The following is a 13,090-nucleotide window of genomic DNA, read 5'->3' as shown; positions in this document are numbered from 1 at the left end:
GGCTTCAGCCATCTAGGCAACTGTTGAGATGCCCATCACATTCCTGACTTGTGGATAGGCTTTGACGAGTAGGAGATGGATCTTTATGGGTTTTGAAACTCATTGCCTGATTGGGTAGCAGAGGCAAATGCCTATCTAAATAAAAGTTTGGATATGCAAATCAAGTGCCATCTCTTGCCGTGCTAGTTTTAGACCTGGTGGCCCATTGCTCAACTGCGACACACTATGGCCTTGTTCTGTGCCAGGGACTTTGGATGAATATTTTCCGTGAGTCATTCTCCTCCATTAAAGCCTCGAGTCTCACTTTTCTGGGTCCATCCTTCTTCCCAGTTCAATACGGTAATGTTTATTCGGGTGCACTGATTCCTTCAATGCCCCCGTCTCCCCAGGCCACTGGGATTGGCCATTCTGCTTCCATCCTCAGCTTGTGTGATCTGTGTCACAGTCTCAAAACATCCTCCCTCAAGGCCTGGTCCACCCGCAGCACCACATTGGTGCTCGCCATTCAATTCAAAAGCAACAGAGGGCAGATTGCGCACCATCTTAAACTGACTTCCAAGTTATTTTGAAGTTCCCCTTTTCCCTTGATCTTGCAGCAGGTGGCACTCCACAACAAGTAAGATAATGAAGGGCACCAAACAAAATGGGCAATGTGGTAGGTTCTGAGAAACTGTGTGATAAGTACACTGAGCAACAGTGAAGACAGGAAACTCGAAAGCTATTGGGAATATAAACACTTGTGAATCTGTTAAACACTCAGCGCATGAACCAACCATCCAATGGCTCTCTAGTTTGAAGGGTTTTGTTTCACGTCTAGGTAGCATTGAACATGCATCGATAACTTGGGATGAAGGTTGGTTAGCCTGAGATCCTACTGTCACAGAGTATGGCTACTTCAAGCCCCATTTGGTAGGTGTCATTCCAGTTTCAGTGTAACTGCATTGCAGTGTTAAATACAAAGCATTGGGCTGTCATTATCAGAGGGGGCAGTTACATTGATGCGTCAAAATATGATTATTAGGCTCAACAGATTCCTGTTGGTAATTATGGTTCATAATTACGGGGAGGTGGTGCTGATGTCACTGGGCTAATGTTCAAGAGATATGCGTTCAAATCCCACCACAACAGATGGTGAAAATTCAATTCAATAAAATGCTCAGAAAAAAAAAGCTAGCATTCTTCATTGTCATAAAGCTCCATCTGGATCACTGATGTCTTCGAAAGCAGGAAATCTGCCATCTGCCTGGGCTGGGCTATGGGTGACTCCACACCGACAGGAATGTAGTTCACTCTCACCTGTGTTACGACTCATTAGGATATCTCACTGGAAATGAAGCATTGTTATTCCCGCAGGTGACAAAAAGGTGTTGAATGTTTTTTATCAAAGCACACAAAGTCTCTCATTTACCTACGGGATAGATCTGAGTTAATAGAAAACACAGACCAGGTTTTTGTCACTGAAGAGGAATTGATAATTATTAAGTTAAAAATCACACAACACCTGGTTAGAGTCCAATAGGTTTATTTGGACGCACTAGCTTTCAGAGCGCTGCTTCCTCATCAGGTGCAACACTCCAAAAGCAAGTGCTTCCACATAAACCTGTTGGCTTGTAATCTGGTGCTGTGTGATTTTTAACTTTGACCACCCACCCAGACCAACACTGGCATCTCCAAATCATGATAATTGTTAGAAATGAAGAAATTCCAATCACAAGTAAGCAACTGTGAACTCTCAACATATGACTGAATTAGTTAAATCCCTAAACCGCTTCCTGACCTCCTACACACACCCTCAGATAGGCGCAGACAAACAAAAAGAAATTGGTTTTATGGATGGAGGGAACCAGAGTTCAAGGGCCCCAGTTCACAGGGTTTGCTGAGTTGATTCTTTTGCTTGTGAGGACTTCAAGAACATAGAGCAGTACAGCACAGGAACAGATCCTTTGACCCACCATGACACCACTCCAAAGTAAACCCATCTTCCTGTAAAAGGTCTGTATCCCTCTCTTCCCTGCCTGTATTTGTGTGTCTTACTAAATGCCTCTTAAATGTTGCTATTGTATCTGCTTCTTCCACCTCCCTTGGCAATGCGTTCCAGCCACCAACCACCCTCTGTGTAAAAGCTTCCCCACACATCTCCTTTAAACATCCCCCTCTCATCTTAAATCTCTGCCCCCTTGAATATTTGACATTGGCATCCCCAGAAAAAAAAGACTCTATCTGCCCTCTCCATGCCTCTCAGAGAAGGTATTAGTTATAAGGAGAGGTTGGACAAACTTGGATTGTTTTTGCAAGAGTGTTGGAGGCTAAGTGGCAACTTGATAGAAGTATATAAAACTATGAGAGGCATGGACAGGTGCTAGATTTCCTGTCTTAGAAGGCAACAGTAATCCAGAAGGACAGAAAAAAGGGGATTGGAAGTAGTTTTGGCAATTAGAGTTAAGGAGAATCCTAAAAAGGATTCTGCAAATACATTAAGGGTGAAAGGTTAACTAGGGAGAGAATTGGGCCCCTGAAAGATCACCAACCGTTGTGTCAGTATTTGATGTGGAGAAGCTAGAGAAGGTGGAGAGATAAGCAGCGAGATCCTGAAAAGTATCTTTATTACAAAGGAGGCTGGTCGTTTTAAAATGCATAAGGTTGGATAAATCTCCAGGACCTGATCAAGTGTATCCCAGAACTCTGTGGGAAGCTAGGGAAGTGATGTCTGGGCCCCTTGCTGAGATATTTGGATTGTCAATAGTCACGGGTGAGGTTCCGGAAGATTGGAAGTTGGCTAACATGATGCCACGACTTAGGAAAGGTGGTAAGAAAAAGCCAAGGAACTATAGACTGGTGAGCCTGACATCAGTGGTGGGTAGATCATGGGATCACCGCTCCCCACCTATTCATGCATCTTGTGGATTCGAGTGGTGCTGGAAGAGCACAGCAGTTCAGGCAGCATTCAAGGAGCAGTAAAATCGATGTTTCGGACAAAAGCCCTTCATCAGGAATAAAGGCAGAGAGCCTGAAGGGTGGAGAGATAAATGAGTGGAGGGTGGGGGCTGGGGAGAAAGTAGCATAGCGTACGATAGGTGAGTGGGGGAGGGTGGAGTGAATAGGTGGAAAAGAAGATAGGCAGGTAGGACAAGTCATGGGGATAGTGCTGATCTGGAAGTTTGGAGCATGGGTGAGGTGGGGGAAGGGGAAATGAGGAAACTGTTGAAGTCCACATTGATGCCCTGGGGTTGAAGTGTTCTGAGGCGAAAGATGAGGCGTTCTTCCTCCAGGCGTCTGGTGGTGAGGGAGCGGCGGTGAAGGAGGCCCAGGACCTCCATATCCTTGGCAGAGTGGGAGGGGGAGTTGAAATGTTGGGCTACGTGACGGTGTGGTTGTTTGGTGCGGGTGTCCCGGAGATGTTCCCTAAAGCGGTCTGCTAGGAGGTGTCCAATCTCCCCAATGTAGAGGAGACCGCATCAGCAAAGGATACAATAAATGATATTGGTGGATGTGCAGGTAAACCTTTGTTGATGTGGACGGCTCCTTTAGGGCATTGGATGAAGGTGAGGGCGCAGGTTTTGCAATTCCTGCAGTGGCAGGGGAAGGTGCCAGGACGGGAGGGTGGGTTGTAGGGGGGTGTGGACCTGACCATGACTACCTACACAACCTCTCTTCATAGCTAGCACCTTCCATACCAGGCAACATCCTTGTAAACCTTCTCTGCACCCTCTCCAGAGTCCACATCCTTTTGGTAATGTGGAGACCAAAACTGTATACAATATTCCAAATGCAGCTGAACCAATGCCTTGTACAATTTTAACATGACCTGCCAGCTCTTATACTCAATACCCCGCCCGACGAAGGAAAGCATACCATATGTCTTCTTGACCACTCTATCCACCTGTGCAGCCACCTTCAGATCTCCCAGATCTCTTTGTTCATTAACGTTTCCCAAGGCTCTTCCATTTATAGTATAGTTCGCTCTCGAATTAGATCTTCCAAAATGGATCACCTCACATTTGCCCGGATTGAACTTCAGCTGCCTCTTCTCCGCCCAACTCTCCAGTCTATCTCTATTCTCCTGTATTCCTTGACAGTCCCCTATGCTTTCTGCTACTCCACCAATCTTCATGTCATCTGCAAACTTGCTGATCACACCAACATCGCTGAAAATGTGTTGCTGGTCAAAGCACAGCAGGTCAGGCAGCATCCAAGGAACAGGAAATTCGACGTTTCGGGCCAGAGCCCTTCATCAGGAATGAAGAGAGGGTGCCAGGCAGGCTAAGATAAATGGTAGGGAGGAGGGACTTGGGAGAGGGGCGATGGAGATGTGATAGGTGGAAGGAGGTCAAGGTGAGGGTGATAGGTCGGAGTGGGGTGGGGGCGGAGAGGTCAGGAAGAAGATTGCAGGTTAGGAGGGCGGTGCTGAGTTCAAGGGAATTGTCTGAGACAAGGTGGGGGGAGGGGAAATGAGGAAACTGGAGAAATCTGAGTTCATCCCTTGTGGTTGGAGGGTTCCCAGATGGAAGATGAGGCGCTCTTCCTCCAACCGTCGTGTTGTTATGTTCTGGCGATGGAGGTGTCCAAGGACCTGCATGTCTTCGGTGGAGTGAGAGGGAGAGTTAAAGTGTTGAGCCACAGGATGGTTGGGTTGGTTGGTCCGGGTGTCCCAGAGGTGTTCCCTGAAGCGTTCCGCAAGTAGGCGGCCCGTCTCCCCAATATAGAGGAGGCCACATCGGGTGCAGCAGATGCAATAGATGATGTGTGTGGAGGTGCAGGTGAATTTGTGGCGGATATGGAAGGATCCCTTGTGGCCTTGGAGAGAGGTAAGGGAGGAGGTGTGGGCGCAAGTTTCGCATTTCCTGTGGTTGCAGGGGAAGGTGCCAGCAGTGGAGGTTGGGTTGGTGGGGGGTGTGGACCTGACGAGGGTGTCACGAAGGGAGTGGTCTTTGTGGAACGCTGATAGGGGAGGGGAGGGAAATATATCCCTGGTGGTGGGGTCCGTTTGGAGTTGGCGGAAATGACGGTGGATGATACGCTGTATACGGAGGTTGGTGGGGTGGAAGGTGAGAACCAGTGGGGTTCTGTCATCACACCAACATGCCCTCTTCCAGATCATTTATGTATATTACAAACAACAGTGGCCCCAACACTGACCCCTGTGGAACACCACTGGTCACCTTTCTCCATTTCGAGAAACTCCCTTCAACTACTAGTCTCTGTCTCCTGTTGCTCAACCAGTTCTTCATCCACCTAGCTAAAACACCCTACACACCATGTGACTTCACTTTCTCCTTTAGTCTGCCATGGGGAACCTTATCAAATACTTTACTCAAGTTGATGTATATAGAGTCAGAGAATCATAGAGACCCTTCGGTCCAACCAGATATCCCAACACAATCTAGACCCACCTGTCAGCACCCAGCCCATATCTCTCCAAAACCTTTCTATTCATATGCCCATCCAAATGCCTCTTAAATATTGCAATTGTACCAGCCTCCACCACATCCTCTGGCAGCTCATTCCATACATGTTGCCCCTTAGATCTCTTTTATATCTTTCCCCTTTCACCCTAAACCTATGCCCTCTAGTTCTGGAATCCACGACCCCAGGGAAAGGACTTTGTCTATTTATCCCATCCATGCCCCTCATAATTTTGTAAACCTCTATAAGGTCACCCCTCAGCCTCCGATGGTCCAGGGAAAATAGCCCCAGCCTGTTCAGCCTGTAGCTCAGATCCTCCAACCCTGGCAATATCTTTCAAGTTTCACAACATTTTTCCGATAGGAAGGAGACCAGAATTGCATGCAATATTCCAACAGTGGCCCCACCAATGTCCTGTACAGCTGCAACATGACCTCCCAATTCCTGTACTCAATACTCTGACCAATAAAGGAATACCAAACACCTTCTTCACTATCCTATCTACCTGCGTCTCCACTTTCAAGGAGCTATGAACCTGCACTCCAAGGTCTCTTTGTTCAGCAACACTCCCTAGGACCTTACCATTAAGTGTATAAGTCCTGCTAAGATTTGCTTTCCCAAAATGCAGCACCTCACATTTATCTGAATTAAACTCCATCTGCCAGCTCTCAGCCCATTGGCCCATCTGGTCAAGATCCTGGTGTAATCTGAGGTAACCCTCTTTGCTGTTCACTACACCTCCAATTTTGGTGTCATCTGCAAATTTACTAACTGTACCTCTTATGCTCGCATCCAAATCATTTATGTTAATAACAAAAAGTAGAGGACCCAGCACCTATCCTTGTGGCACTCCACTGATCACAGACCTCCAGTCTGAAAAACAACGCTCCACCACCACCCTCTGTCTTCTATCTTTGAGCCAGTTCTGTATGATGTCTACAGCACTCCCTTCATCTATCACTTTGGTCACTTCCTCAAAGAACTCTATTAAGTTGGTAAGGCACCATCTCCCCCACACAAAACCATGTTGCCCATCACTGATAAGCCCATTCTTTTCCAAACATAAATAGATTTTATTCCCCAGTAGCAACTTACCCACCACTGACGTCAGGCTCACTGGTCTGTAGTTACCCGGAATATCCCTACTACCCTTCTTGTACAGAGGGACAACATGAGCAACCCTCCAGTCCTCCGGCACCTCACCTGTGTTTAAGGATGCCACAAAGATATCTGTCAGGACCCCAGCTATTTCCTCTCTCGCCTGCCTCAGCAACCTGGGATAGATCCCATCCAGTCCTGGGGATTTGTCCACCTTAATAACCTCTAGCCTACCCAACACATCTTCCCTACTTATGTCAATTTGATCCAGACTAATCAAACTTCAATCTCTAATGTCAACATTCATCATGTCCCTTTCCTTAGTGAACACTGATGCAAAGTAATCATTGAGAATCTCACCCATTTTCTCAGATACAACACACAACCTTCCTTCCTTATCCAGTAGTGGACCAACCCTTTCTCTAGTTACCCTCTTGCTTCTTATATATGAATAAAATGCTTTGGGTTCTCCTTAATTCTGCTTGCTAAGTTATTTCATGACCCCTTTTAGCCTGCTTGATGCCTCGTTTAAGACTGGTCCTACTCTTCCGATATTGTATCAGGGCCCGTGCTGTTCTTAGCTGCCTCGACCTTATGCATGCTTCCCTTTTCCTCTTGGCTAGTCGTACAATTTCTCCTGATATCCAAGGTTCATGAATCTTGCCTTTTCTATCTCTTGTTTTCAAAGGGACATGTCTATCCTGCACTATCTTCAACCTATCTTTGAAAGCCTCCCACATCTCAAATGTTGACTTCCCTACAAATAGCTGTGTCCAATCCACATTTCCCAGCTCCTGCCGAATTTTTATATAATTGGCCTTGGCCCAGTTTAATCCTCTTCCCTTAGGACTACTCTTATCTTTGTCTACAAGTATTCCAAAACTTATAGAATTGTGGTCACTATTCCCAAAGAAATCCCCCCACTGCAACTTCTACCACCTGGCCTGGCTCATTCTCCAACCCCAGGCCCAATATGGCCCCTTCCCTCATCGGAGTATTGATGTACTGCTCTAGAAAACTCTCTTGGATGCTCCTTACAAATTCTGTCCCATCCAGACCTCTGAAACTAAATGTATCCTAATTAATGTTGAGAAAAGTAAAATCTCTATCACCACCACCCTGTTGCCTCTACATCTTTCCATAATCTGTTTACCTATTTCTTCTATCCCAAGCTCACTGTTGGGAGGTCTGTAATACAGATGCAATAGTATAACTGCACCTTTTTTATTTCTCAGCTCTGCCCATAATACCTCACTGCTCAAGCCCTCCATAGTGTCCTCCTTTAGCACAGCCGTGATATTATCCCTGACCAGCAATGCAACTCCTCTCCTTCTTTTACCTCCCTCCCTGTCCTATCTGAAGCATCTATATTCTGGAATATTTAGTTGCCAATCATGCCCTTCCTTCAACCGAGTCTCTGCGATCACAATAAAGTCATACTCCCAGCTACTAATCCAAGCCCTAAGTTCATCTGTCTTACCCGACTCGTTGCATTAAGGTATATGCACTTTAGGTTGCCAGTTCTTTCACAATCAATTGCTCTCTGCCTACTCTCCCCCTTGGTAATGCTAACTTCATGATCCTTGTAGTCTCTAGTTTCCACCTCATTGTCGACAAGTCTTCTCTCCTGGCTTCCAGCCCCCTGCCACATTAGTTTAAAATCACCCAACAGCAGTAGCAAAACTCTCCCAAGGACATTAGTTCCAGTCTGATTCAGGTGTAGACCATCCAATTTGAAATAGTCCCACCTTCCCCAGAACCGGTCCCAATGGCCCACAAATCTGAACCCCTCCCTCCTGCACCTTCCCTCAAGCCATGTGCTCATCCTGCCTATTCTTTCATTCCTACCCTGGCCAGTAAGTTGCACTGGTAGCAATCCTGAGATAACTACCATCTTGGCAACCTCCTGGTCTCCAGCGTCACCTCCACTCTGTCTCCCACTGCTCCTGGACAGGAAAAAGGCCATGGGCTTCAAAGGTAAGTATTGGTATTAAATCCTTACCTTCCCGGCAACCTCCTGGTGTCCAACGTCACCGCCGCTCTGTCTCCCACTGCTCCTGGACAGGACGAAAAGTTATGGATCTCATCATCATGGTGGACCTCATTATTGAATCATCCCAACTGTCTCAATATCTCTGACTGCGTAAGGTCCCACTCAGAACTGGTACTTATAGGATTTTGGGAAGCTGTAATTCTGATCTACACTCCCCCTAATTTTTCCAGCCACCCAGCGGATCTCCAAAGTCGGTTAGTGGTTGGAGAAATTGGAAGTGCCAGAAATTAACAGGGTAATCAATATCCGTGGACCCTCAGAATGAATGAGCAGACTGCACAGATGGAGTGGATACACTGATATCTTTGCTGCAGTGCCAAAGATTCCTCCTCAGAAATATACAAATCAATTTTGCTTTGGACGTTATCTGCTGACTGGAGAATCCCAGTTGTTATTTTATGCTGAGCCCCCAGGTATCATTGCATATCTACCTGCTGGAACATCTCTCTGCTGAACTTAAAACGGTAATTTCTGCTCAGGGCTCACGCCACGATTTATTACCTCATCTGAATAACTCGACCAAACACTGATCAGATTCACTGGATTTCTGAGCAATTGAAATGAGTATCAAGCATGAATCTTTGCTCACTGCAGACCAAAGCAGATTGAAGAATTATCTCACCATCTTGCTGGAACTAATCATATAAATAAATTGTCTAATATCTTAATCGAGCAGACAATTGATAGAGCACCCTGTAAAAGTAATGGCTCAAAAATGGGATACCGTTGGCTGAAGCAAGGAATGGATAGGGAGGAAGAAAATAGTGTTCAGAAAAAGAATAAGTATTAATTGGGCTGAGGATTTGCATCAATGATTGGCATGGGCTGTTGGTACTCCCTTGTCACACGTGAAGAATTGCCATTTTTTTCTGACAGTTTGAAAGTGCTGCAGACAGCTGTGAGGTGTTTGGATTTTCAGCTCTACTCCCGATATTGAAAAGGAAGCTGAGAAAAGCTGTTTCGTTCTCTCTCGGCCTCGCAGTTTGGGCATCCGGGAAATAGTGAATTCTGGGAACTTCATGGAGAAAGTCATTCCAAACTGTTTAGGGCAGCACGGTGGCTCAGTAGTTAGCACTGCTGCCTCACAGCACCAGGGATCTGGATTCATTTCCAGTGTCGAGTGACTGTTTGTGTGGATTTTCTCCCTGTGTCTGCATGGGTTTCATCTGGGTGCTCCGGTTTCCTCCCACAGTCCAAAGATGTGCAGGTTAGGTGGATTAGCCATACTAAATTGCCCCATAGTGTTCAGGACTATGCAGGCTGGGTGGATTAACCATGGGAAATGCAGGGTTACAGGGCTAGGGTAAGGGTTTGGGTCTGGGTGGGATGCTCTTCAGGGGTTTGGTGTGGATTCAATGGGATGAATGGCCTGCTTCCAAATCGCAGGGATTCCAAGATTCATCCCAAAATTAAACATGAGCAGATGGAATGATAAGATTGAAGCATGAATTGAGACTGGACGGGGTTTGGGAGTATATTCACTGGAGTTCCGAAGGTTTGATTTCACAGGAAGCTATAAAATTTGTGGATCTGGGGGAAGGACATATGCTGGCCTTGCCTGCTTTGGCTGTGAATTCAGGTCCAGTGTAATGTGCTTGATACTTGACTCTCCTCTGGAGTATGGACATGAGCTGAAAACTATTGGCTTAGCCCATCACGTTCACTACCAACAAAGAAAATAATTCACCTGGACTATCACACATTGCTGAAAATGTGTTGCTGAAAAAGCGCAGCAGGTCAGGCAGCATCCAGGGAACAGGAGATTCGACTTTTCGGGCATAAGCCCTTGTCCTATGACACATTGCTAACAACAACCCCGAGGATGACAGACTCACCAGCATTGGCTCATGGTAACTCTTCAAGGCGAGTTCAATTTCTCCCTGATGAAAATCTCTTTCAACCTCTTCCATCAGGCAGGATATATAAAACTTAATAGTTTTTTTCAGACCAGCTTCTTCCCCACTGTTATTAGACTTCTGAGTGGACCTCTCAATTTTTTAATTTAATGTTGATCTTGCTCTTTGTGCACCTTCTCTGCAGCCATAGCATTGTATTTCTCACTCTGTTCTGTCACACTAATGCACTTTGTATGGTTGATCTGCTTGTACTGCACAGGAAACAAAACTTTTCACTGTACCGAGGTACGTGTGACAGTAATAAGTGAAATCAAATCAAATCTCAGCGATATGCAGAGCATTGATTGGCACAGGTTCAAAGGACTCTTGTATCAAACATTGTTTTAAATATAGAGAACTGACTAGCATTCAGCAGCAGTAACAAGGTGGTTCAGTATTGTTTGTTCAATTTTTTTTGTGATTTTACCACGAAGGACAAGGGCTGTGTGAGGAACAGCACCACATGCAATTTCCACCAAGCAACACGCAGTCCTGGCTTCAAACTATACCTCTGTTCCTTCACTACCCCTGAATCAAAACCCGGGAAGGCCCTTCCGAACAGGACCCTGCGCTATCTGAACAAGAAGATGGCTCACCTCTGCCTCCTCGAGGGCTGTGAGGGAATAGCCATGAATGTTGTCCTGCACAGTGACACTCACATCTCTGATCAAAAAGGCAGGACAGTCCTCATTAAATGAATGGGCACCCTAAACAAAAATAGACCTTTTTTTTAAAATCTCTCTGAGTTACCATTCTTTGACACAAAGAATAAAAATGAAATAGTTATTTTTAAGTGCCCCGGTGCATGCAAGATTTTGTCGTCAGTGTGATACAGTTATGTTTCGATGAGCTAATTTAACCAGCATGATTCCGAATCAATTGCGTGTGCAATTTCCTACTTGTAACCACAGCAGAAACTCTTCCCTCGTCAATGCCAGACTGTGGTTCTGCATCTGTCTTGGAACTAGTGACTGTTTGCCCAGCCCTGTTCCATAACTAGCCATAAAAAGCACTCTCAATGTACAACTTGACGACCTTCTTCTTACTGTCTAATTATTGTATGTTAAGGGGCAGCACTGCTACCTCACAGCACCAGGGACCTGGGTTCAATTCCAGCCTCGGGTGATTGCCTGTGTGGATTATGCGCATTCTCCCTGTGTCGGCGGGGGTTTCCTCCTATAGCCCAAAGATGTTCAGGTTAGGTGAATTGTCCATGCTAAATTGCCCATAGTGTCTAAGGATGTGCAAGCTAGGTGGGTTAGCTATGGGAAATGCAGGGTCACAGGGATAGGATAGGATAGTGTGTCTGGGTGGGATGCTCTTCAGAGGGTTGGTGTGGACCTTATGGGCTGAATGACATGCTCCCACACTATCGGGATTCTATGAAGCCAAATAAATTTAGACTGGTCATGTCTGCTGAGGCTTTAATGTGGGGGGAGGGGTGCGTGTTATTTTATCCTGATTTTGGTTAGACAGAGATTTGGGTGCAGGAAGCAAGCAATTTATGAGAAGATTAACAACTTGTGAAGCCCTGGTTGTTTTGCTTTTAAAGTTGGAACAATAGAAGCAGCCAGAATGGGTGTGGTCAAGTTCGCACCCACAGAACCAGGATTTTTAGCTTTAACTTGCAGCAGTTGTTTGCTGGGATCTCAGCATGGTTGGAAGGCAATGACTCTCCCACAGATGCTACACTCTCACTCTCTCTGAATTGTCTTTTGATGCACTTTCCTCCTGGATTGAAGAACTGCATGTGAGACAATCTGATTTCTGAATTTGCCTTTTGCCGAGGGTGTGTTTATGGCATGTTACAATATTGGAACAGTTAATTAGTAATAGTCATTGTATCTCTTATTCTGTTATGTTTTCCAATCGTGTTAAGTTATTCCAGGCTTCCCTTTCTCTTGTTGCATTTTGACTATAGTGTTTGAATAAATTGTATTTTGCTTCATATCAAGTAGTTTGACCAATTTAGTTGCATCTGGAACACAACACCTCATATTTACCGATGAAATAAGAAAAGGTTAGGGTCCATATTACCTTCTCAATATCTTGAGGAGTCTAGTCTGGTCCATAACACTGTGCAATGGCCTGTGATCTCATAGAGTCATAGAGTCATAGAGACGTACAGTATGGAAACAGACTCTTCGGTCCAACCCGTCCATGACAACCAGATATCCCAACCCAATCTAGACCCACCTGCCAGCACCCGGCCCATATCCCTCCAAACCCTTCATATTCATATACTCTTTCAAATGCCTCTTAAATGCTGCAGTTGTACCAGCCTCCACCACTTCCTCTGGCAGCTCATTCCATACACATACCACTCTCTATGTAGTAGGGTATACTGCTAACTATTGATCACCGGGACTGATAAAATCACTCCTATATCAATCACCTCTTGTTTCAGAGCTGTATCACTTCTCTGTTCTGGAGTCAGGCAGTATTGGATCCACCATCGGGAGGATCATGGCGACAGACGTCGATATTGGACGAAATGCAGAAATGGACTACGTGGTTGAAGCTGGCGATAGTTCAGATTCATTTGTTGTATTTACTGACAGGAAGACCCAGGAAGGTGTCATCAAGTTAAAGAAGGTCAGATTTAACAGAAATATCCTGAGATTGTCTTTGATCCATCCTC

The 13,090-nt window shown here is 45.6% G+C and overlaps 1 protein-coding gene across 1 annotated transcript in view; it reads left to right on the top strand.

Annotated features, from left to right (window-relative positions):
* Window positions 1-13,090, top strand: part of LOC132815252 (cadherin-7-like) — a 96,185-nt gene that overhangs the window by 30,848 nt on the left and 52,247 nt on the right. Inside the window, exon 5 of the mRNA XM_060824066.1 lies at window positions 12,857-13,044. Coding sequence (XP_060680049.1) covers window positions 12,857-13,044 — 188 coding nt within the window. The remainder of the gene's footprint in view (window positions 1-12,856; window positions 13,045-13,090) is intronic.

This window comes from Hemiscyllium ocellatum, chromosome 4 (genome assembly GCF_020745735.1).
Source record: "Hemiscyllium ocellatum isolate sHemOce1 chromosome 4, sHemOce1.pat.X.cur, whole genome shotgun sequence".
Classification (NCBI taxonomy): Eukaryota; Metazoa; Chordata; class Chondrichthyes; order Orectolobiformes; family Hemiscylliidae; genus Hemiscyllium; species Hemiscyllium ocellatum.
This window is presented reverse-complemented; position numbering and strand designations above follow the sequence as displayed.